The sequence below is a fragment of the Drosophila obscura genome, unplaced genomic scaffold, assembly GCF_018151105.1.
Source record: "Drosophila obscura isolate BZ-5 IFL unplaced genomic scaffold, ASM1815110v1 contig_185, whole genome shotgun sequence".
In the NCBI taxonomy this organism is placed as follows: Eukaryota; Metazoa; Arthropoda; class Insecta; order Diptera; family Drosophilidae; genus Drosophila; species Drosophila obscura.
Window position 1 is genome coordinate 667,581 of NW_024542773.1, and position 25,204 is coordinate 692,784.

The 25,204-nt window shown below is 45.7% G+C and overlaps 4 protein-coding genes across 5 annotated transcripts in view; 1 reads left to right on the forward strand and 3 right to left on the reverse strand.

The window, feature by feature from the left end:
- The window catches only part of LOC111071650 (midnolin homolog), a 32,156-nt gene extending 14,949 nt beyond the window's left edge, over positions 1 to 17,207 (reverse strand). Inside the window, exon 1 of the mRNA XM_041592676.1 lies at positions 16,009 to 17,207. Coding sequence (XP_041448610.1) covers positions 16,009 to 16,445 — 437 coding nt within the window. The 5' untranslated portion in view covers positions 16,446 to 17,207. The remainder of the gene's footprint in view (positions 1 to 16,008) is intronic.
- A 2,321-nt stretch (positions 17,208 to 19,528) lies between these two features.
- On the forward strand, positions 19,529 to 21,419 carry LOC111071669 (SREBP regulating gene protein). 2 transcript variants are annotated; one of them, XM_022363145.2, is made up of 3 exons: positions 19,529 to 19,860; positions 19,919 to 20,782; positions 20,917 to 21,419. In XM_022363145.2, exons 1-2 carry the CDS (start codon positions 19,756 to 19,758, stop codon positions 20,465 to 20,467), a joined length of 654 nt encoding a protein of 217 aa, XP_022218837.1. In that variant the 5' UTR covers positions 19,529 to 19,755; the 3' UTR covers positions 20,468 to 20,782; positions 20,917 to 21,419. The 2 variants fall into 2 exon arrangements, with proteins under 2 accessions (XP_022218837.1, XP_022218838.1); XM_022363146.2 differs by having other exon boundaries at positions 19,922 to 20,782.
- LOC111071668 (probable isoaspartyl peptidase/L-asparaginase GA20639) lies at positions 20,801 to 22,019 on the reverse strand. Its single transcript, XM_022363144.2, has one exon. The coding sequence runs from the start codon at positions 21,951 to 21,953 to the stop codon at positions 20,958 to 20,960; it is 996 nt and encodes a 331-aa protein (XP_022218836.2). The 5' UTR covers positions 21,954 to 22,019; the 3' UTR covers positions 20,801 to 20,957.
- A 1,233-nt stretch (positions 22,020 to 23,252) lies between these two features.
- Positions 23,253 to 23,914, reverse strand: LOC111071672. Its single transcript, XM_022363147.2, has one exon. The coding sequence runs from the start codon at positions 23,890 to 23,892 to the stop codon at positions 23,284 to 23,286; it is 609 nt and encodes a 202-aa protein (XP_022218839.2). The 5' UTR covers positions 23,893 to 23,914; the 3' UTR covers positions 23,253 to 23,283.
- Positions 23,915 to 25,204: the final 1,290 nt, after the last annotated feature.

The following is a 25,204-nucleotide window of genomic DNA, read 5'->3' on the forward strand; positions in this document are numbered from 1 at the left end:
CAAGAATATATACATACATATAAATGTGTGTGCATGATTTCTTCTGCATAGTTCGCATACCCTTTTAAAGGGTATAACTGCAGGCAAAAAAAAAAAGCAGAATGAGAATACAGGGGATAATGCAGGGGAAAGGGAGGTAGAAGATTAAGAAGAAGGCACCAGAGCAAAGAAATCAAAGTCGATGCGTTTTTTGCCACTTGAACAATAAATAAATAAAGTTGCATTTCAATTATCGAAATACAGATACATGTGTACGTCCGTATGTATCTCTGATATATCTCGCTTGATAAATGGAAAAAGGTGGGCAGAAAGACAGAACTTATTGTAACGAAGCGAATGAGAGCATAAGAGAGTAGGCTCGTCAGGATAGGCAAAGAGATTGCATTCTACTGCATTATGTTTGGGATCTTAAATAATCATTCTGCCTTCATTCATGATCCTGTTATTCATTCTTCATCCTTTAATTCATTATTCATCCTTTAAATCATTCTTCATCCTTTAATTGATTCTCCATACATTCATTCTTCGTAGATTCATTCAGTTTTTAGTTGCGAGACTTCATTGCCATGCCGTTTGTGTAGTGCTGTTGCACTACTCGCCAGCGTTGCCACACTCCCTGAAAGGTTGCCAAAGCTCTCTCTGACTATCTAAGGTATGCGCAAACACAGGAGCCGCACAGTGTGACCCAACTTAAGAATAAATGAGAATGAACTCATCGCCATTCCTTCCTTCTCCTCACTGCTCTTTAGAACTTAAGCAACAGCTTTTTTCCCCCGTTTTTTTCCAATATAATCCCCCTCACACACACACACCACAGGAGAAATACGACAAATTGTCAAATTGCACTCTGATCCACAGAATAAAATACGAGTACAATATATGTGAACAATATACATAAATACAGGAGGGGTGACGGCAAAGGAGGAAGGGAAGCGGAGGAAGAGGAGTAGGAGAGTAAACCTAAATGACAATTTATAAGCGCACAAGCAAAAAAATTAAAGGTTCAAGCACTTTACAGGTTTGCCCCCACCGTTGAGGGGTTTGGGGAGTGGGAGTGGGAGGGGTGATTTTACTGCTGTTACTGTTTTACTTTCGGATACCCGTCGATCTTTACTTCTTGCTGTATTTATTCTGTACTCACTCTCTTTTTGCAACTGTTTTTAAAATTCAGATTTAAATATACAGCAAATGCGTAAATGCAGAATGATTAAGAATAATCATGGTATCTGTATCTATTCGATTTATGAAACATTCGGATTATTATTATAGACAGAATGAATTGAAAAAAAAAAAAACCTGTCGTTTGGCTCTTTCGAACACTCTTTATGTCTCACAGCAATGCACTTTTGTATGGCAGTATAAGAAGCTGAGTATTCGGTGTATCTTAGTGTATCCATTCACGTGTGCCGCAACTCCAGGCGGTTCAACTCCACTGTTGACACTTTTCACCTGAAATTTGGGGCTCTACAACAGCAGCATCAGGTGTTAAACAGCATACAACAGCAGTGGCTGTAGCTGTGGCTGTGGCAGAAGGTAGGGGCAATGCCAGCAACAAATAAACAACACAGCTGCTGCTTGGCTATTTGTTTAATTCTGTTTAACTTAATAAATAAAGATATGTAAGAAACGGTTAAGAGGCGGCGGGCGGCGTAGGCAGCAAGGGGAGTTTCACATTACAAATTACCGCCTCCCACCCTCCACATAAGAATTATTTCCCATTATTTGCACTTGGTGGAGGGCTAGGGAACCCGAGTAGGGGTTGTACGGTGGGGGGGTGGATCGGCAGGAATTGTTTAATAAACAATTGCGTCTGCGTTTCTACGGGTGACGCAATGCTTAGCTTTTGTCTGGTGTGTTTATCTCTGCTGTGGTGTCGGATAGGATCGGATCGTAACATTGGCAGGCAACGTCTCCTGCGATACTGGAGGAGGATGGGGGAGTGTTTTGTGCGTTTTTCCTGGGAATTAAAGGAGTTTGTTTTTCCCATTTTTCCTATGAAATGTGTGGCCCAGAGATTTTGTTTAGAAAGGAATCAAATTGATTTGTGGATTATCTGATAATTAAATACGAGTAAGCAACAAAGGAATTGAATTTCGGAAATGGTATTGTACAGGTACGACTTTTTGGTGGCGGTTCTATCATATTTCAGAGTTCTCAAGCACTAAAGAAATATTGCAAGCACATTTGTTGGCGAAATAAATATGTTCGATATTGGAGGATCAATGAAATGTTTTAGCCCCGGTTTACAGCCCTCTTTAGGGACTTTTTTTGGTCATATCAGTTTTGGGAGCAAGTTCCACATGAAATATGGGGTTAAGAGTTCTTCTAGGGTTAACGAAACGGTGAACCTCGTCGAAAAGTAGTTTGCCTTCATGGCCCTGAAGCCCCAGCTATGCATAATACACACCACCAAAATTCGTATGAGCTTCAGGTATAATCAATGACGATGTCGGTTGCCTTTATTTATGTACATAAATACAAATCTATACAAATAAATATACATATATGTATATAGAGGGAGAGAGAGAGAGAGAAAGAGCTGCATTTGTTTTGGCTAGCAACGCACCAGAGGAGGCGCCCAGCCCAATCAAGCCACAACAGAAAAAGGGCAGTCAAGAGGTAAGCCATTTCGAGCTTAATCGAATACGAAAAATACGTATACGTCAGTAAGGGGTGATGGGGTAATGGGGTAATGGGGGGGTCGGGAAATCATAGCTTGCCGACAGGTGGGCATGCACAAGAGGTAGTGAGAGATTCAGTGAGAGAGAGAGATGGAGGTGCAGTTGTCACAGCTTCCATTTCGAAAGACAGAAAGAGAGGTAGGTAACTGTACGCAGAGAGCATAACATTACTTAACTGTAATTATGCTCCAGCGAAGAGCAAAATACCACAGAGAGAGGGAGAGAGAGAGAGATTGAGAGAGTTTGCTTTCCGATGCGGTAACCCCGGCAACTCCAACATAAAACGGTAACTAGAGAGAGATTGAGAGAGAAAAAGAGAGCAGCAACGAAACGTAAAAACGAAACGAAACGCAACGCAACGAAGCGAAGAGAGCGCATTTAATGACTGCATGCATGATTGATGAATTGATAAGATTTCGGGTTAGCGCGCGCTTGCTGCTGCTGCTGCTTGATTTTCTGCTGCTTTGCTGCACGGCACCGAAAACCGTAATTGGGTCAACGAAAGAGGCGTGGCAGCAAATGTTGCACGCAACCTCATGGACATGCACACACACACACACAGTAACACAGAAGGGGCTACAAATGCCGCCACGTCACGCATAACGTAACGAAGCAGTGGCCGGCCCCGTATAGCGTAAGCTTCAAAGCACCGCGTCACGTAAGCCAGCAGCAGGCAAATGTTTAACCGTAAAAGCCAATATAAAATGCCCCTCTCTCTCTCTAGCATATGGAAAATATGCAACAAATCACGTTAGCAGAGACATAACGTAAGAAGCCTCACGTAAGTTTCGTTTTTACTTATCTATGGATTTTTCTTTGCAAACAGTGCAAACGGTCAGCCGAGCCAGCCACATGTTGCAATATTGTCAGGCCAGCCGCATTATGGCCACAAAACGAAACTCACCACAGTGGAAACAGAGACAGAGAGAGCGAAAGAGAGGCAGAGAGAGAGAGAGGGAGAGGAGGGGGAGGAAGGCAAGGAGTGTGAGTGACTGGAGGGACTTTTGCCCCCCCAAAAATTTCAGCTTTAATTTTGATTTTTCTTTATTTCTTTTCGTTTTTCTTTTCCCCAAATAATACAGGGAAAAGCTCTTTTAAAGCCTAACAGGGAAAAAAGGGTGTGTGTGTGTGTGTTTGTGTGTATTTGTAGCCATGTGTATGTGTGTGCGCTTAGACATCGTCCCTGTCTGCGGGGGTGTCTGTGACTGCCTCTGCCTAACCGCTCTCTGCTAGCGTCGCTGCTTTTACGCAATAGGCAGACGACGACGACGACGACGCAATCTGACGTTACGCTGACGCAAAACGAAGGCCAAACGACGAGCCGTTGACGCCGCCACCGCCGCCTCGTGGCCCGGGCCGAGGCCTGGCCTGGCCTGGCAGCCTAGACAGCAAGACAGACAGACAGACAGAAGGGGTGGGGGGTGGTAAGGAGTGGGAGATGTAGGCAGAAGACAGCGAATGGGAGTGGGAGTGTGAGTGAGAGGTGAGAAAATACAAGTCGAAAAGGGAATAGAAAATTCAATTGGCTTCAGAGCCAATGAAGTTGGAGGAGGGGTAGGGCTGCTTCTCAAACTGTAGAGTTTCCTACAAAACTGTAAAAATTAAAGAGTTTCCCCAACCGTGTAAACCGCTGGAGTTGTGGCTCAGAATATCTGATGTTTTAAGGGATACTTTTCCCATTGTCGGTGATTGCTGGCATTGGCAATATTTGCCTGGCTTGCACGAGCTTGTCGTGTCTTAAATTTATTTAATTATTTCGGTTTTATCTTTGGTGCAGCTTTGGGCTTTAAATCTTTCTGTATCTGTATCTGCAGGTACTGAAGAGGTCCCCCGAGTTGAGGTTAGGTTTAAATTTCGTTTGCGTCAAGCCATTTTCTGGCACTGGCACTGCATCCCCTACTCTACTCTGCTTGCTGCTTCTTTACACCTCACCTCTCAGAGCATTTTTTGAGGCAGAAGCCAGAATGTAATTTCAAACCGAAAAGGAAACCCAAGTGAATTTCCCCTTTTGTTGTCGTTAAATTCCACCACCTTGTGGCACAGACACATGGCTGGCACTGCCACTGCCACTGCCACTGCTGCGTAAATTATCAGGTTTAGTGCCTAGAAATATGTACAACATGCGAAAGGAAGAAGGATATAGATGTACATATATATAAGGGATTTCTCAGCTATGTATCTATCCATCTCATTCTCTCTCAGTCTCTGTGTGTGTGTGTTTTTCTCTTGCGGTGGCCACAAGGGTAGGCCTATCCTCAAAAGGAACAACAAGAAGTAGAGATGGAGAGGAAAAGAGAGACGAAATTGAAGCTGGGTACTGAGAAAATTCCACCAAGCAACAGCAAGAGCAGTGGCAAAGCAGGAGCAGGAGCAGGAGCAGAGGCAAAGCAGTAGAAGGAAGCAGAATAAAAAGCAGTAGATTGGAGCCAGTAGCAGGAAGGCGGCCAGCAGTAAACGGAAAGGAAGGAAGCAAGCAGAAGCGGCAGTGGCGCACTTAAATGTTCTGCTAGCGTCACGTTCTTATTATTTTTTTTTTTTGTCGCACAAGCCAAAGACGTTCATCCCCCCAGTTCCACCAACGCTCAAGGGCAACTGTACCACCACCCCATCCCCATACACCCCGACACTCACACAGACACCGCAGCAAGACACGCAGAAAACCCTGATTGAGAATTAAATAAAAAAAAAAAAGTAGCCAAGACCCTTTTCTGTTCTATACTTTTTATCTTTATTTTCCTTTCCCTTCTGCATTCCCTTTCTCCCAACCTTGTGTTTCCTTGGACAGCAGCGGCACGGCGCAGCATCCACTCCCTTTTATTAGACCTTTAACATTTTCTAATGAATCAATCCAGCCAGAGAGAACTCTCCTCGTTCGCTTTTGGTCACCTTTTTCGACCCCTTTTATCCACCATAGCCATGGAAATCAGAGAGAGGGGACACTTTTAATAGATCTGGTTTTGAAAGTAGTTTTTTCTTTGTTTTTTGTTTATAGATTGTTTACTATTTCAATTTCAATTTCAATTTCGTGTTATCATCAAGTGGAGGAGGGGAACACAGGGGAAGGAAGATAAGTGGAGGAAAAGAAAAGCAAACGCGTTCTACAAGAAATTGTTGATTAGACAACAAACACAGACGGACAACAGAATCTTGAATCTGAAGAATTTTCGCCGACCATTGACGAAATATTTGCCAAAGATATGAGGAAGTGTTTCTCGTATTTGTTTGAGTGCGACAGACACACACAGATACAGATACAGCTATAAGATATGCACACAGAAACGTGATAGCCGAAACAATAGTAGATGCTTCTTTCTCACAGAGAACTAAAAGATACATTTCAGATACTTTGGGGATACTTTTCCCACATCAATAGAGGTAGAGAAATACCCAAAGCGTATGTCCTTTTCTATTCTAAATGCTATTTCTGATATCTATGAATCTTTCAATCCATTTTCCTCCATCATTTCATACTTTTGTCAATATTGCATCTATGAGCTCTCTCTCTCTCTCTCTCTCTCTCTCTGTGTGTCTCTGTCTCCCTGTCTCTGTGTCGCTCTCTCGTGTGAAAACGGACAGAAATTTCCCCCCTTTGGATACATCGAAATTGTGGTGTAGATACTTGGCCCGTTTATTGCAGATACTAAAACATTTTGATCCCCATCTATGTATGTATGTATCTATATATCTTTCCCCCGATTGCTTGGTGGGGGGGGGGGGGCCCTGTGTCCTGTGCTCGCCTCGTGCCACCCCTAGGGCAGAGGCTACTTTAAAGTCAACTAATCCCAGGCTCTGATTGCCAGCAACACCCATAAAAGGAAGCCTGCTTGATGCATGCACCATCCACAGCCACAGCCACAGCCACGGCCACAGGCACATCCACCCACTTGGTCAGAATGGGTGGGTGGATGGTTGTCAGCAGCAGCAGTAGCAACAGCAATTTCCAGCATTTCCATTCAGCTTTCACTTGGCAGAAGAAGCAGAAGCTTTTCCCTCACATTACACAGCCATGGCCTCATCCCTGAGGTTTTGGGGTTGGGACTGCAGCAACCACCAGGCGGGCGGATGGTCGCCCATCAAAGCCCATCGCTGGAACCGGATGACTTTCATTCATTTCCGGCCCAAAAAGCTATTGAAAGAGGCGAGGGAAAAGCGGAAGAGAAGAGATGGTGAAGGGGGTGTAGATATTGCAGGGGAGGGGATAGGGGTGCTCTGCTGATGGTGGAATATTCTCTAAAACATTGTCCAACCAACCCGAGGAGTAGAACCAGAAACTGGCATTGACCATATGCTCCTCGGGTGCCTCTCTTTCTCCGTGTGTGTGTGTTTGTACACATTTCTCGCTCGCTCTCTCTCTATTACTCTTTCTGTTCGTTTTTTTTCATCTCTCATTCTCTCTATATTCCACCTAACCTCAAACCCCAAGAGCATTTTGTTTAAGCCTTTGTTTAGGAAAGCAGGAGGGGGAGGGGCTATAAAAAGCACACACTGCAGCAATAGGGTTAAAAGGAGAGAGAGAGAGAGAGAGAGAGGGGAAAAGGAAAATCTGCTGGGAAAATCGATGGAAACAGCTGAGGGAAGTTGTGCCTCATCAGACGGAGGCGGCCTCAAGCTTTCGTAGCTTGATGTCACTCACAATACTCCTCTTCCTTTTTCCAACGTCACTTATTTTACTGTTACATGAAAATTCAGTCGGAACCGATGAAATGTTTCTAGGGGGTGATTCGAATTGAATGTAAAAAACATTCCGCTGTAAAGGCTTCGGTGAAAAAGGTATCGTGTAACGTGTAGCAACGCATTTGCATGCAGGACAGAGGCTTTGGCAAAAAAAGGAAAACAGACTGAAGCAGAGGGCATGCAGCGCAAATTGTTAGGCGGCGGCTGCAGTAGCGGAGGAAGCATAAGCAGAGGCAGAGGCAGTGGCAGAGACAGCAACAGCAAGCAGCAGCAGCAGCAGCGACAGAGCAGCAAACAGCATCCATAACAAAGACAAAAATTAAACAAAGAAATCAGGGAAAGGGAAGCGGGGCAGTGGGGGCGGGCCTGCACAAAACAATGAACAATCACAGCAAAAAGCGAAACAAAAAACTAAAAATAGCAAAAAACAAGTCTCAACGAAGACGAGAATGAAGAAAAGGCAAACAAAATAAAACAAAATGCCTCCGCCCACAGCAGGCAGTGCCGCCCACAAATGATTCTAATTTGAAAAACAAAAAAAAAATCTATTGATTCAGAAATCGATGCTGCTGCGCTGCTGCTGCTGCGCAGCTGCTGCTGCTGTTTGCTGCGCTGCTGACAGTTTAGCGGTAATAACAAATTGACAGGCCACATAGACGACGACGCAGCAGCAGCAGCAGCGGCCACCGGAAGGCATTTCGCGAAAGGGCAAACATTGAAAATGCAAATAGATAGAAAGAGATAGAGAGAGAGTGAGCGAGCGAGGCTGAGAAGAATGTACAGAGAGATTTGCGATTTGGCACAGACAAGGTGTATAAACTGTTAGGGTGAGGCATTATTTCGGACCCCTCTGCCGGAGTTCACAGTCTTTTATCTTTGGCGATTTCTAAAATTTTTCGCTCGCTATAATAACATGTGAAGTCACCTATAATATTCATACACTGTGGACACTGCAGTGCGCACGCAGTCAGCAGCAGCAGCAGTACACACACACACACACAGACAAACACACACACAACAAGAAGAAGAGAGGCATAATGCAGGCGCGGCAGACTACACTGCACAAACAACAATTGCCGGCCGGCCGCAGCAGATCAATATATGAACAGAGAGAGAGAGAGAGCGAGAGAGCGCACACATTTAAACGGCAGTGTGGAGGCTGTATGCGAGTGGGCAGGGGAGAGGGACATGGAGTGGAGTGGCTACTTCTCTGCTCCTCTATCTCTGTCTCCCTCCAATGACGTTATTGATGGCGTAAGTTGTTGATTCTTGTTGTTGTTGTTCTTTTTTGTTCATTGAAAGTAAATACCCGATGACGCTGACGACTGTGACTGTGACGGCGACTGCGGCGCTTGAATACCCCTCACTTGAATGCCAATGCAGAATGGGTATGTTATGTTCGGGTGCAGGTGCAGGCAAGATCACTCTTAGATCACAGAAATGTAGCATACAGCATAATGTATAAAGATCTTTAAATCATCTTACAAAAGAGGGAAGGGAATCCCAAAGTCGGATATCCCCACTCAAAGAGCGCATTCCCAACTTGTTTCATGCCCCCCCTCTCTCTGTCATTCTGGCTTTGGCTCTCTCAGAATGAAAACATAGCCGTAAATATGAATGAAAAAACCAGATTCAAAGAATCTATTCGCATGGAAGAAGTGGGTTGAGTTGGGGTGGGGGTAGTGGGGTGTGGACCAGAACATGACAACGATTTGTTCGATTTCCGATCAAGTAGGAATATCATCATCAGATGGGATTAAATACTTATAATGCCTCATGGTCCTAGCTCAACACAATCAAGACCTCGATCTTCTTTCTTCGTATGGTCTTTTCTTTTGTCTTTGACTTTTTGGCTATTTTCGCTTTAAAGGCGGAAAGGCGGAAGATCAAGAAGAAGACTTTTGCCAAGGGGTGCTAGTGGGTGGTGGGTGGTGTGTGATGTGTGTGGTAGGTAGGTGACAAGTTGTATGGGAGGGTGGTTCACCGTTTATGAGCAACATTTTGATTTGGAATTTGCATAAACAAAACCAATTTGTGATGCGTTCATTTCCCGGGAGACGACTTTTGGGTGGTTCGTGCCTGGATGGTTGTGGCATGGGGCACAGCACAGAGGGGGTGGTGTCAATGCACCATCATCACCACCACCAGCGACGCAATAGAAAGAAAAGCCTCACCACCATCACTGCCAAGAAGAAGGTGTCTTTATCTGTTCCATAAATAGGATGCAGAATGTACAAAACATACATATGTACATGGTATATACATACATACATATGTACATATATGCGGTTGTAGCTGCTTCCTCTGCTGTTGCATGCAATTTGGCACAATTAAAGATGTATCTGCCAGATAGAAGATACACCACTTTGTGCCTGTGCAAAAACATGCAAACGTGCCGTTAGCTCCGATTTGGCCACTATTTATTTTTAAATCTTTCAGATACACACACACACACACCACACACACAAATACCCGCAGAGATATCTACAGCCCCCAGAACACCTTAAATAAACTTAAAAAAAGCCGCCCCAACCCCCCCACTAGCAGAGCATCAGCAGAGAAACCACCCACTTTGCACCGCCCACTCCCACTCCCCGACCATTCCCATCCTATTCCTAATTCCATTCACCGTTCAAACCATATTCTGCTCTCTGTCTCTCCTTCTCTCTCTATCTCTATCTTGCTGCTTTCTATTTTTAATGTGTAGCGGCTGACAGACAGCGCTGCTTTGGCAACTTTGTTGCAACATGCGATGGATGTGGCAAGCATCTATTCCTGCCCCTAAGCCAAGAGAGATTTATTCTAACAACGCAGTGGGTGGAAAAAGATATGTTAAAGGGCAGACTCTTCATCTGGATGGGGAAAGCAAGCAGTAATGTAATCATTCAGTAGATCAAGCAGTGTAAGCAGTCTCTAAATAAAAGAATAAAAGAAAGCGGCTGCTGAGGAAGGTTTGTTTAATTTTGGTGACCTCCTACTCAATTTCAATACTGCATGAATCTCGGTATGGATGCAAATGCAGGGTATCAAATAGCAGGTACCAGGCAAACAGGCATTTGGGGCGTGGCGCCATCTAGCGCCCTACCAAGCCAAGGGTAAAGCGAAAGCCTGGAGGGCAGCCATAAACAAATGATGGACGACCCTTTAAGAAGCGTGTAGTCGAGAAGAGAAAGGGTTTGGGGGGACACACTTGTGGGGCTTGAAAATTGGCCAACAAAGCGACTGAGTGGGTAGCGGGTAAAGAAGACAGGAGCAAGGGCAGCAGGTGATGGCTTCAGTGACTCTCCCCCTCCCCTCCCCGCCACGACCACCTACCAACAGACAGACTGGTGTTACTTTCCCAGAAACTAAACGAGTTTTCGCTTACAAACACATAGAGAAAGAGACAGAGAAGGAGAAGCGAGAAATGTAGTGCAGGGTATGCCCCTCTCTCTCTCTTTTCTTGCCATAAAGGGCAGGGGCTGAAAGGCAGTCAGAGAGAGAGAGAAGAGAGAGAGAGCCAAGTCCGCCGCTTAAGGTCTTGTGTAACCTGATCTTCGCTCAACCTCTCTCTTCTTCTCTCTAGCAGGCTAGAGATTGACAGAGGGAGACGGCAGGAGAGCGAGCAGCAGCAGCAGAACAAAGCATCGTCTCGTCTCGGGCACGCTTCCCAAACAAGATCTCGCACGAGTTGCGACTGCGACTGCTCTGCTGCCTAATCAACGGCAAACAACGCAAAAAAAAAAAAACAAAACAGGCTAAACAAAAATTACTACGCAGCAACTATTTTTTTTTTGTACACCCTAAAGGTGAGGGGGTGGGGTGGAGCTCTTTATGAACAAAGCGACAAACGAAAGCCAGGAAGGAATGGAAGCCAGGGGGAACCTGTCGGATTCTGCAAGTTCAGGAGGAAAAGGAAGCACCTCTCAGCACGGCTTGGCTCAGAAAACGAGGGGGAGTACATGTCTGTCCAGAGGTGGTGGGAGGTGCTCCACGCTTCACCAGAAACAACAACAATAAAAATTACCACGAAACCCAACACTCTGCAAAACTCACCACCACAGAGAAAAAAAGAGAGAGAGAGAGAGCAAAGCAGAAAAAGAGAAAAAATAAATACACGCGCCGCTAACTGATGACGTCGCAGAGGGCAGTGGGCAGAAGTGAAAGAGGAGACAGACCCGACCCATCCGTACTCCAACCTTAACATCATTCCATCTATACTTTTGTTGCTGTGTGGATACATTTGATACCCTGCAAGACGAACCAAATGTATCAAAGGAATAAATAAAACTTAATTTCAGATGAAACTTCAAAGGTTGTCCGCAGATTCTGGCCATTGCTGATGAACAGAGCCGCAGATTCAGAATCAGAATTCGAAGAAAATAACTCGTACTAAAATTAAAACTGTTGATAATAAAAGCAGCGGCACCCAGCCACCCAAGCACTCAGCACCGGCGATCCCAGGGCCAAGCCAAAACAGAGAGCGGCGACTGTAGACACGCTGCATAGCGTGTGCGCGCGCTGTGGCTGCTTTGTTCCACACACAATAAAACGTATACATATCTCTATCTGAAGAACCCTAAGGTGACATGTGGGGTGCCTTAGGCTTATGTCATAGCTGGAACAGTGCACACAAACACCACAACACAGCCATACACCTTGAGAGTGCGCCGTACAAATTACTCGGTAGTACGCGGTAGTGGTACATAGCAGAGCAGAGGTGGTGCTGCTGCTGCATAGTTGGGTACGCGGGGCGAGGGAGAGGCCGAGGGCGAGGCTGATAGCAAGCAAATCTAATCTATAAGAATTTTTTTGTTCTGATATGGTATTTCCTCGTCTATGCAATGTGTACATATGTACACCTGTATGCATTCACATAAATATAAAGACTACTTTCTGTTGATCTGGAATCATAAGATAATTATATTCCTCTGGTAGATGCTAGATTTTCTTTCCTGGATATAGTTTCCTGTGAATCTTTCCTTTAGGGTATTCCTTTTTTAACATTTTTTCAGTTTGTACGCTTGAATCACTAGGGCAGATGTTCCAGGGTATTTTAGATGTGGTATCAATTGGCTGTGTGTTAATTCGCAGTACTCTTGTAGTAAAGATTTTCTGTTACCCTATTTATGGTGACTTTTTTCAGCATGTGCTAAAGGGTTGTTTATGGAATAGATCCATTGCCTTTTTTTATCATTATATTCATTATCTCTCATTCTGTTCTCTGTTACTTCTTTCCTTCTTTTCTTCCTTCTTCGCCACGTTCTTCTTCTCTTCCCACATGGCAATATTCATGAGGAATGTTTGGGTTGGTTTAGGCTGGGTTGGTTTTTGGTTTCTGTTGGGTTGGGCTTTGGTGTTTGGTGGTGTTTGGGTTTGTGTTTCGGTTCTGTTCTGTTTTCGTTTCGTTCGGTGGTGAGTTTATAATAAATATGACTCTCGCAGAGAAATTCCCATTCATTCATGTGTGCCAGTGCCACATTGTCTTCATTTGTTGGCTAGTTACATATTTCCCCAAGTTGCTGTCTTCTAGCTGGTGCTTAAATGAGGGTTTTTCTGGGCTGGTGGTGGCAGTGGCTGTGGCTGTGATGGTGTGGCGGCACATTGGTGGTGTGAATAAGCTTTCACCGAAAGCCTAGCCTTGTTACTTTGCTGCTTTCGCTCTGGTGGTGGGTGGGTCTTCCTGTTGTTGCAGTTATCATGTACACAATGGGGTAAGATTTTTTTGTTTTTGTGGAATGTGTTGTGGTGTGTGTGAGTGTGTGTGACTTCAAACAAAGAGTAGTCAATGTTTGCCTCTGTGTCCGATAAGCGCAGCCTGTCGGTCCCCAGCATTATGGCAACTTGGGAAGGGAGAGACCAAGTTCACTCCTCCACAGTTTAACACACAGACAGTTATAAAACACACCACGCACCAAGCACCCATGTGGCTGGCGCGCAGGATATGGCTATCAATTCAGCTCTGTGTAGTTCCAATGCCACTTTTGTTGGCCAAAACCCATTTTTCGTTAAAATATAACCTTTGGTTTTGATCTCTCAGCATGTGAAAAAGAGGAGCTTAAAGTTGGTACCAGAAATGTCCATAGATGGCCTTTCTTTATAATTATATGCTATCCCATTCTGTTCTTGCTGTACTTCTTTCCGTCTTTTCTTCATTCTACGTTCTAAATCTCTCCCATATGAAAATACGATTCACCGATCGAATTTTTGGGTTGAGTCTTAGGTTGGTTGGGTTTTTGGTTTCGTGTTTTGTATTGTTTGGTGTTTGTGGTAGTTGTGTGTCTTGTCTTTTAGGTTAAAATGAGTCGTTTTTTTTAGCCTTTTGATTGAAACTGATTTTTGAAGACGTATATTTAGTGAGTCCCACCAATTCCCATCCTTAAATCTATGTGTGCCAGTGTAGATTAATAACTTCTTTGTTGTGTATATAGTAAGAAATACCACATTTGCCACAAATCTTAAAATTTTCATTAGCTGGTCCTCAAAATCAAGGATACAGATTTGTTTGGCGTTGCAGTGTTTGTGGCTAAAATGATAGGTGTGAATGCCCAGAGAAGGCTTAATTGGTGGTGAATAGGCTTTACGAACCCAGCTAGTAACCGCAACTTTCTGGTGGTGGGTGGGCTCCCTGGTAGTTGCAGTTTTCCAGTCCTACACCAGGGGGGTTTTTCTCTAGGTGGCAACAATTACAAAAATTTTTTGTTTTCAAATCAAAATTTGTGTTGTTTTTGTGCGTGACGCTATAATTTAAACAAAGAAATTATTTAAACTAATTTCTTAGTAAAACTGTTATAATTACTTCCTATTCCCTATCATTAACTATTATTTAATATGCAAAGCTGATGAAGGGGAAAGGAGAGACCAAGACAAAGGCACAAAAAATCTCCTCCATAGCATACATATACAGACCGATAAAAAGACACTAATTTGAAAAATACCCATGTGGTTTGCGAGTATTTGGCCAACAAAAGTGGTTGCCCAAGCCGACGCTACGCTGGCAGGCAGCATTAAAAGATGAACAACGAAGGGAACTTCAAGTGTAAGAAGATGAGAGAGAGAGAGAGAGAGAGAGAGAGAGAAAGAAGGAGAAGCAACCGTGACGCCATTGCCCATTTTGATTTTGTTGTTTGCTGTAAAGTGGCATAAAACAGATGCAACAACAGACAGACAGACAGAGAAAGAAAGAAAGGCAACAGAAAAGAAGCAGCAGAATCAGTGCACAAAGAATAAGCAGATGAAACACCACCACAGTAAACAAAAAAAAAAAAACTGAAGCGAGGAAAGGAGCAAAAATTCTTATCAGTCAAGTTTACTGATTTTTTCTGCAGAAGCAGAAGCAGCAGCAGACAAAAGGCAAGATAATGGGCAGAGGCAGGGATGAGTAAGATACATATCTCTCTCTCAATTAGAAATCTATTTGCAGAGAAGATAAATGAAGGGAGGGGGGCGATAGGGAGACGGATGCACAATGTCTGAGTACAGTTGTCTGTCTCGTGTGACGGAGGAGACAGGCAGAAACCCGCATGCATTATTCTTGCCATCATACGTACGTACTTAAAGAGAAGCCACTGTAATGCGCGGAGGACACGCACACGAAGAGCAAGAGTCAGCAGTGTTTGCCTTTTAACAGTGCACTTACATAGGAATTAACAGCAGGCTGACAATAATAATAGTTACGCTTAACAGGAATCGGAATGAATCCCACACATACAGAGATTGAGAGAGAGAGAGGGAGAGAGAGAGATAGAGAAAGACATGCAACAAGAATAACAATAGAAAACGGGAGAAACTCTACTTTTGATGCTGATTAGGAATATAAATTTCTGAGGTGTAAAACAGGAATAAATATTAGAAACGAAACTGTAACAGCTGCTATACGTAACAGCAGGCTTTAACAGTAGCCTTCTGTTTACACTGGCCCCCCCCCCCCCCCGCCCCCCCCCCCCCACCAATTCAACTAGTTGGCGGCTATGCTCCTACTATGTCTGTTTCTCTCATTCTTCGCTCGCGCTCTCTTTCACCCCACACACAAACACGCCGAAAGACTCGTTTTGCATTTTCTGTTTTTGTTTGATTCATTTTATTTTTTATTTTTTTTTGCCGGTTTCGTGTTATGTGCCGCACATTTTTCCCCTTTTTTGTTGTTGTTATTTTTCTCTCTCTTTTTATCGCTGTCTCTGTCTTTTGCGTTGCTTTGACTGAGCAACAAATTGATTATGAAATCGCTTTGCCTATGTGTGTGGCTCTCTTTCTGCATGTGTGTGTAGATCAATTTGCACTGCACAATCCCCCTCCTTCCAAGCCCCTGTTATAACACTTTAACCCTTCAAACGTTTTTCTTTTGTTTCTTTTTTAGTGGATTTTTGGAGGTTATATCAATAATAATAATAATAGCCAGAACGAGCAAAAGTGAGCCACTACATAAAGAACGAGAGGGACAGAGGCAGGTTTAAGCAGAGAGTAGAGAGAAAGATGGAGAGAACGCAAATAAACGATAATCAAAAGCAGTTACTATAACAGCAACAAAAAATAACCTCTGAAAAGACAGTGGTGGACGGAATAAAAGGAGAGGAGAAGGAGAATCAAAATTAACTGTATGACCAAATGGAGCCGCTACGACTCGCAGGTTTAGGTTTGGATTTGAAAACCTTTTTAGTGGCGGATCACTACTCACTTTTCACGATGCAGCAGACATATGCGATCCTTTGCCACCTTCAGCTTTTTGGCGATTATCTTCTTGAGGCTCTCCACGTTGATGTGGGGTTCCACGCTGACGGCAAAGTTGCCGCCGGTGGTGGTGCTGATATTGAGGTTAATCAGCATGCCACTGCCACTTCCGTTGCCGCTGCTTGTGGCGTTTCCATTTACACTTGTTGTTGTAGTCGATGATGATAAACGCTGCAAGGCGACGCCGTTGCTGTGACTCCTATTCCCATTACAGTTGCTGCTGCTGCTGGTGCCGTTAGTTGTGGTTGTGCCACTGTTGTTGCTTTTCTTGGTGGTGGTGCTGCTGCCACACCCAGCATTTGGCTGTGTTGCCGCTGCTGTTGCCTCATTCTGGGCATCAGCCGGAGCCGTGTTCGTTGTGGTTTTTGTTGTTGGCTTATCCATTTTCGATCCGCAACGAAACTAGGAGAGAGAGCGATAAAGTTTGCGTACTTTACGTTCTTGCTGCTTCTCTTTTTCCTTTCAACGCACGCACGAACACACACACACCCACACGCAATCACCGATAAGCGGGTGGCACAGGAAAAAAATATTTCAAACAATAATTTGATATGTTGCAGAAAACTGTTGGGTTGGGGGCTGGTGGATTGATTCAACAAAAAAAAAAAACCAGCACGGCGCAGAAATGTTAGTAATGGAAAAAATCCTAACGGCACACGTTGCTGCCTCGCTGCGGCGTTGGTTCAATTGCAATCGATTTTATATATATACCACACCTTACGCACACACACACACACACACGCACCACCGCACAGAAAGACGAGAGGCAGGCACGCACGACGTAACCGTTGCCGTAACGTAATGCGCAATGCGAAGCGATGCGGTTGATGACAGTTTGTAGGGGGAGGGGGGACGATTATGTAGGGACCGACGAGGTTACGTTTAAATTTACTGTTGCTGCCCGTTACACGCACGCCTACAGTAATGTTGTAAATTGTTTCTTCGTATTTGTGGTTTAAGCAACTGTTTTCGCATCGATTCAAACTGGGGTTTTTTTCGATCTCGGCGATGCGTATTCTCTGCTTTTTTCTCTCTACCGACCAACCACAAGTCGGCTTCAAGTAACAGTCCCGCGGCGAGACAGAGCCAAACGAGAAAATATTATTACTTTATTTATTCGACGCGCGCGCAACACGTTCGTTCGCGCAGTTCAAGAGAAATGTTTTTTTTTGAATTTGGTTTTAGGATTGTTGATATCGATATATCGATATAGGTGATATTTTTTATTTTTGATACGATAATATCGGTACGATATTTTTGTCGCCGAATATGTCAAGAATGTTTTTTTTTGAATTTGTTTGTTTGCGCCGCAAGGATAAGGTATGAGGTGTGACGTCACAAAATTCAGAGCTTTCAAGAAAAATACCCACCTCACCACATAACTCACCGTGCGGGATTTTGGGCTTTCGCGCACCCATGGTATATTTAGTCCTTACGAGGCCCTTAAAAAAAGTTCAGCCGTTTTAATACTGGGGCCATACCTTGCCATGACCCAGTTGAAAGAGAGCACTCAAACCGCTCTCCCGGCTCATTTTAGCGTTTAAAATATGAGCTAGAGGTGTCAAACAAAAGAGGGCCCTATCGGTAGTATCGATATTTTGCTGCTAGCCTCTACTATCGATTGTTTTGAGACTATCATGATAGTATCGAGCTACAGCCGTTGCGCTTTTGATATGTTTGGATTTATTTAACAAGATCCCACTTCACTACCTAACTCTCTCTGATCACATTCTAAGAACAGGAACGCTAGAATGGGCTTGGTTTGGCTCATTTTTTAACCAAAACAATTGTTTATCAAATACATGCAAGCTTAAAATAATAGTAAAAACAAATAGTCCGTGGAGGGAGGAAATTCTTCGAATCTCTCCAGCTTGTAGCTGTTGACATTCTCCAGGCTAAAAGGCATCCTATTTAGGGCAAATTTTTGACGCACGCACGTATGAAAGAAAATAAATTCCCTTTTACCAATAAATACTGAAACTGTACCTAAATTTCAACCTTTTTCATTGGTTGTTGCTGATTATTTTGAATGTAATATCATTGTGTAATCAAATACGTGTTCTTGAAAGATACATTTGATTTGTATGGGAAAAATTTCGCACGTTCGGGAAATGAAGTATGACATTGTATGGGCAACTTTGGCACGGAATGAGAACAATCTGCATACCTTGGGAAAATGGATATTATGGACTTGAGATATTGTTTGTAATTTCAGGCTCCAATTAATGCAGAAACTACTCAGTCTCTGTTTTAAAGATTTTAACAAAGTTTTGCAGCTAAAAACATAGCCAATAATAGGAAAAAACAGAACCGGGATAAATGTATTAATATAACACAAAACATAATAATATTAATGCGAGGTTAAAAAGCACATGCTGGCCAATCTAGGATAAAATCATTATTAATATTTCAATGGAATTCGGAACAACAAGCCATTCTAACAATCAATTAACGGAAATAATTGGTATAGGGCTAAAAGTCCAACTAGCTAGTAATATTAAACTGAAACTTGGTTGACAAGCAACAATGCACTTCAAAGTTTAGTCAACATTTACCGTTTTGCGGATGGATTTTTTATTCTAGCGGTCCACTTGAACACTTCTTTATGCTAGGGCCAACAATGCCAACCAAAAAGGTTCAACATCGATAGTGGAAAAGCTAGCCAATCCTGAACAAAACCTCATTACGAGGAATTGGGAACAAATAATTATGTTTTTTACGGGCTGTAGTAGGTCAAGCATTCAAAAGGTTAAATAACTTTAAATATTTGATATATCAAATTTGAACGAAGTTGTCATATCGCAAACTATATCACGGTATTGGTCAGCCGGGAAGGGAACTAACGAATTGCCACGGATCTGGCAATCGCAATAATAAATATTTTACGACGACTAATAATCGTTTTAATTGTTGTTTAATTGTTTGAACCTTCAATATTTAAGATAGTCCAATAAAAAGGACTTCGAAAACTGTTTCAAGCTTGTAGAAAAGAATGTATCTTTCGGACCGGCAAAGTAGTCGTTAATGGGTTTCACATTCCGGGCATCTGGTGGAGTTGGCAGTGAATGACTAAAGAGCAAGCTCATTTTCGATGGAATACTGCAACGTCGATATGTTCGGAATACATCTTTTTATCAATCGTTGCTATTTGGTCACTGATAGGTTTTTAGTGGGAATGCTGAAATAATTTTTCCAATAAAACTGCATCTGATTTACCTTTTGGGAACTTGTCCATTGTAATATATTTAGATGCCATATGGTCAGGATTTATTTAGAACATTTTGTGTTGGTACTATCAAAATATAGCAGCCAATCCAAACTTAGAAAATTCACCGCGTAACGATTTTGGAGCCATCACAACTAATCATGTGAGCTCAAACGGTCGATACTAGATGGTGAACCATCGAGGTAAAATATCGACCACTATGGTATAGTAGCGCTATCAATTTTGTTTGACACCTTTACAACGGACGCATAAATTGTTTTGGCCAGGATACCACGTGCACGAGCAGCAGAAACAGGACACGGCAGAACTGAACCCAATGCGCATGCAGGGTGCGGGCCAGTGGAGAGCTGTCGCAGAACAGCAGCAAGCGGAGGAAGTCGAACAGTCGGCGTCACAGTGGGCCCTCTGACTCTGGTAGCGGGCTGGGCTGGGCTGGGTGTGCCGCTGGGATGCGGTCACTAGCATACGATGTGGCCAGCTGCACTTACACGCCTGCTGAGACGACGCATCATCTACATAATCCTTGTGCTGCTGCTGCTGGTGTGCATTATCTGGGGCAACCTCTTGGATCGGGTGAGTGGCACTGGAACAGTCTGGACAGTGGAAAACTAATCTCGTTCGGTTTCCGCAGCAGGGCGCCTTTAGTGGTCTGCGCTATGACGACTTTGAGGTGCAGCGCACACGGCCGCTCCTCTGGACGCAGCAGCTTCTGGCGCCGGAGCAGCATATCAATCGAACGCGGGACCCGGAGCTGCGCTGCCGCAACTCGGTGCAGGGCCGCCAACTGCTCACCGACGAGCGCGGCTTTGTGTGCCTGCGCGAGCAGACTCTACCCAGCGGCTGCTGCAACCTGGAGATGCCCGGTATCGGCTACTATAGCTGTCGCACCTGCAACGCCACCACCAACTGCTGCCGCCTGTACGAGTACTGTGTGTCCTGCTGCCTGCATCCCGACAAGCAGCCGCTCCTCGAACAGGTGCTGCAAGCGGCCCACACACCCAAATACATATATGCTAGCGTGGCGGATCACTTCGAGCTGTGCCTCGTCAAGTGTCGCACCAACTCGCACTCCGTGGAGCACGAGAACAAGTACCGCGACGCGACGGCCAAGCACTGCTACGGCATCACCGACGCTCACGAATCGCAGCGTGACGTGGCCCCCCAGGCAGTCCACAGCTAGCTAACACAACGATTATAAGCGCGTCCGAAGCTGCTCTCTCTCGCTCTCCTGCCCCCCAGGCTAGGCCATAGCCTCACATTGAGATTTCCTGTACAACAAAAGACGATCAACTCTGCGCCGCCCGCCCTGCAGTGGAGTTTAATGGTGTGAGCAGATAAATGAGCTTTACCTGCAACTAGAACTAAAACTAGAACTAGCTTAAAAGGCTTGCAATAGACAGGCCACAGGGACTGCCACAAAGCAAGCGAAGCAAGCAGCATGTCCAGGCAGACATGTCCCCCCGCATAGGGAACAAAAGCAACAAACAAACACAATGTAATGCAACTATGGATACCATTTACATACGTATATTATCGTAGTAGAACTTTTTTTTTTTTTTTTGTTGTAATTTAGATCCTAGAGGCGTAACTTTAGTAATTTATTCACGTGTAATTCTGATTTCATTTTAGACGAATGTTTGAGCCATTAAATGAGAAGCATTCAAGTGAGCCTAAGTGAGCAGCGGCTCCTGGTGTACCACCTGGCCCTCGATGCCGTAGAAGATGGTGTCGTCCTGTATGTAGCCCCAGGCCATGCGTTGCGAGGTGAAGCTGATGCCGAGATCCCCGGCGTGGCCGACAACGATGGCGCCGCCGGTGCCGCCGATGCGTTTGGTCATCTCGCGACACTCTTGCTCGGCCGCCGCCTGGGCGGACATGCCCTTGTGCTCGATGGCGGCCAGGATGCGCTGGGCTAGATTGTAGCGCATAATTGTCTCGCCATGGCCGGTGGTGGAGACGCCGCCCCTGGCGTTGTCCGCATAGGTGCCGCTGCCCAGGATGGGCGTGTCGCCAATGCGACCGGGCCACTTGCCCGTAATGCCGCCGGTGGAGGTGCCCACAACAATTTGGCCATCCTGGTCCATGGCCACAGCGCCCACCGTCTCCCCGCTGGGGTCGGTCTTCGTCTTCGTCTGCTCCTGCTCAGCGGCCAGCTCGGTGCGGGCGAAGAAGGGATCCTTGCCCTGGGCCAGCTGCTCCTTGAACTGCTGCAGCGTGAAGCGGGCCCCCTCCGTGACCAAGGCGTTCGCTGGCAGCCGCTCGCTGCCCGTGGACAGGGCCAGCTCCTGGGCCGCCTCGCCGCCGATGAACGTGTGCCGTTGTTTCTCCATCAGACGACGGGCCACCGTGATCGGGTGCATTACGTCCCGCAGCAGGGTGACGCAGCCGGCGCGCAGCTGCCGCCCCTCCATCAGGCTGGCCTCCATCTCCACCTGCCCGTCGGTGTTCAGGCAGGAGCCATAGCCCGCATTGAAGTTCTCGTCCAGCTCCATGCTGCGCACGGCCGCCTCGACGGCTTCCAGGGCGCTGCCCTTCGTCCCACTGGCGGGCACCAGGCTGCCCCACGCACAGCGCAGCGCCTCCTTGATGCCCTTGAATTTGCCAGCGATGCGCGAGTCCGGAATGTCTCCAGCTCCTCCGTGTATCAGCAGCACTGGGCGTGGCATTTTGTCAGCTCTTTGTTCTCGTCGTGGATGTTGCTGCTGTCTCGAGCAGTTGAAGAGTGAGGCTACGCTTGCTGGGCTAGCACTGCGCTCTGCCCGTATGGCTGCTTCGTTGTTGTACCCTCACCAGGCGGTCCATCAATTCAGGCACTCTGTTTGCTCTCACAGTGGATTGGAATGCCTGCTGCTTCATATCGATCCATGGTCCTAGGGCTCGCCTAAGGGCATACACTGATCGACTCGACGAGAACCTGTTTTTCTTTGCTTGTGGATCAGCTGCCTGCCTGCCTGCCTGCCTGCCTGCACCCCGATAAGGCGCAAAAATAATCATCTGTCGACTGTGTTTGTGTGTCGTTTGTGGTCGTCTGTCGTCTGTTGATATGGATATACATTCGTACACCTATTCGTACTCGTATTATGTGTGGATGTGTGTCTGTTCGTTCCTACCCCCACTGCAGCTACTTCTTTAGCAGAACAGGCCTTCGGTTTTGATTTAACATGTAACATATACCCATATATACCACATAAAAGTGTTTACCACATATGTACGTACTACTTATGTATAGTGAGTGGAGTTTGGCCCCAACCAAATTTACCTTTTACTCGTTTGTGTGTCCAAAAGGGGTGCCAAAGCAAAGGGTCCCTGAAAGATCATTAATTTACACAAATAAATACATATGTATTGTTCCTACAATGGAAGGACACAAATGGCAAAGCTTCGACTTGGTAGCTCCAACAGATGGGAATCGAATCGACGCTCACGAGTCCAGCTCTGTAAGGAAACCAGGCGTCGATTCCCTTCTCGAGACCAAGCTTATTGTACGACAGTTATATACCAAATAATATTTTGTAGAGCAGTTTGTGGTAAGCCAAAATAAGATATGAGATATACGATAAATTGAGGCGCACCTAAATTAAAATAGTTTTGATATTTGTGGTACTCCTTCGGGGACTAAAGGATGTGTTAATGCTGCAAATGCAAATGAAGAGCGAATGTCTCCTGGGAGATTAGATCCGGGCGCCCGCGTACTCTGCCTTGGACATGCCACAGATCAAATCCAGTCCAATCCAATCCAATCCAACTATATTTATGTATGTACAGGTGCTCTGATTTTAATACATCAAGAAGCCAGTCACAATAATTTGTCAATGTTTTTGAATGTGATTTAGTGGAAAGTGTAAATTGGTGGTTTGGATGTAGTTTATCTACATTCAATTCAGTGGCTTATGGCAGGCCACAAGCAGGACAGGACAGGACAGAACAGCACTGTGGGCTTCTGCAGACGATGGGTGTTTGGTTTTTGTTTTTTTTTGTGTGTATTGTGCTTTGCTTCTATTTGGCTAACTGTTTCTGGTACGCCTCAATGCTGTCCTCCAGGTAGTCAATCTCCCGCCACATGCTTGAGGCCAGATTCCAGTGCGGTGGCATATCCGCATTGACAATGTCCATCAGGTACTTGAGTCGGTTCACCTCGGCATTGTGGATGCGCTCCATGCGCATTTGCTCCACCGACATCTCGGGAATATTCAGTACCTCGAACAGTACGGGATTCCCTGGAGGACTGATCTGCAATTCCTTGAGCACCGGCGGTGTGGCCTGGCAAGCCTTCTCGTTGGCCAATGGCAGTGGAATATCCCCGGCCACGCCTGGGCGAGCGATGATGTAACGTTCTTTGTTGGCTTGCGCTTGGACATGGGTCAGCTCGCTGGCCCTACGCACGCCACGGCGTATCATGCTCATCTGGTCCTTGCTGGTGACCTTCTTGGGGCGAGTTGGCGCACGGCTGGGAGCCGCACTGTTTTGAATCTCGGTCTGGGTGCCTATCGACAGCTTCCGAACGGGCGACGGTGACGGCGACGGCGACGGGGACGGTGACGGCGGCGGAGACTGGCTGACCCAATCGCCCGGCGCCTTTCTTGCAATGCGTTTCTTGGGTGGCATCGTTGGCTGCTTACCAAGCAGATCTGTGGTGTGGCAGATCTCTAACGTCTCTGAGTAACATGTGGGCTCGAATTGCAAAAGTAAACTTACTGAGAATCAAATCAAAGGATTGCCACAATTCGACGGCCCTGATTGATGTTCGCCAACGCTTTTGCCAGTGCAGCAATTAAAATAAAATTATAGTTCGAGTCCCGAATCCAAACTCAATTCGTTTAATTATGAGAGAATGTAATTTGTTGATAAACTAAGCAAAGACAAATAGGGCTGCTGCTTTATTGGGTGTTTATTTGTGCGTAGGGTTGCACCCTGGAGGGTTGTCAACTTCGACTTAAATCGGACTATAAACTGTCAGACCAGATCAGATCAAAAAGTCAAATTTTAATTGCAGCTCAAGTGGCGTGAAGCGCCCTGTTACCATATGAATGCCTTTGCTCACGGCACTCACATTGGGTCCACTCCACAGTGTCCTGGGTCGTCCCGGCTGCGCTTTTCTTGCCGTGTGTACTGCTTAATCAGTTGATACGCAGCTCCACCAGCCTTACCCTCAGTGCCGTTCCCGTTCCCATTCCCAAGCACTTCTTGTCGAGCTTTTGGCCATGCGTGGCTCTTTGTGCATATTTAAGCAACGAAGCAGCAGAAGCAGCAGCAGCATCAACGGCAAACGCCACTCGAGTGGAGAGTGAATTGTGGACATGGGGCATGGTTCGGGATCTGGGGGGGGGGGGGGGTCTGGGGAGCTGGGAGCGAAGTGTTTTCGGCCAAGTCTCTTCTGTCAGTTGGCCTGCATTTGACGAATTTTCACGCGTCACGCATTTGCAGTGACCTCAACGCTTCAGCTGCCTGCCTGCCTGCCTGCCTGCTGTCCCCACAATGTTCACACGTAGACCTCTGAGCTATCACGCACAATCAAAGAATAAATCTGATGCATAACTTGTTTGTGGTGGCACAGAATCAATCGCATTTAAACACACAAACTTTTAGCACATGCTAAACCCTTGATCGCATTCAGGCTGCCACGCATAAACGCAGCTGGTGGCCAGGCTAGACTGCTGCTGCTGCTGCTGCTGGTCCCCCATTCTGATGGAGCCTGATGTTTATTCAGCGAGTTGAAGGCACAGCATGGAGACAGAGCTGGTAGTGTGGGCTGTGCTGTGCTGGGCTGCGTGTTACTGGGCGACGAATGAAGGCATCTTAGTTGGTTCTATCAACTCCATTGGCCTCCTCATTTGGTGGCCGGCGCCGGCTTGCATGTACTTATGTCGACATGTGCATATATTTGCATATGTCCGACTGCTCCTTCCATGCGACAGCT

Excerpts from the sequence above, each read along its gene's own strand:
- LOC111071669 (XM_022363145.2), top strand. The coding sequence starts at position 19,756 with ATGTGGCCAGCTGCACTTACACGCCTGCTGAGACGACGCATCATCTAC. Across the intron at positions 19,861-19,918 it reads GGGGCAACCTCTTGGATCGG|CAGGGCGCCTTTAGTGGTCT; the intron begins GTGAGTGGCACT and ends CGGTTTCCGCAG.
- LOC111071668 (XM_022363144.2), bottom strand. The coding sequence starts at position 21,953 with ATGCCACGCCCAGTGCTGCTGATACACGGAGGAGCTGGAGACATTCCG.
- LOC111071672 (XM_022363147.2), bottom strand. The coding sequence starts at position 23,892 with ATGCCACCCAAGAAACGCATTGCAAGAAAGGCGCCGGGCGATTGGGTC.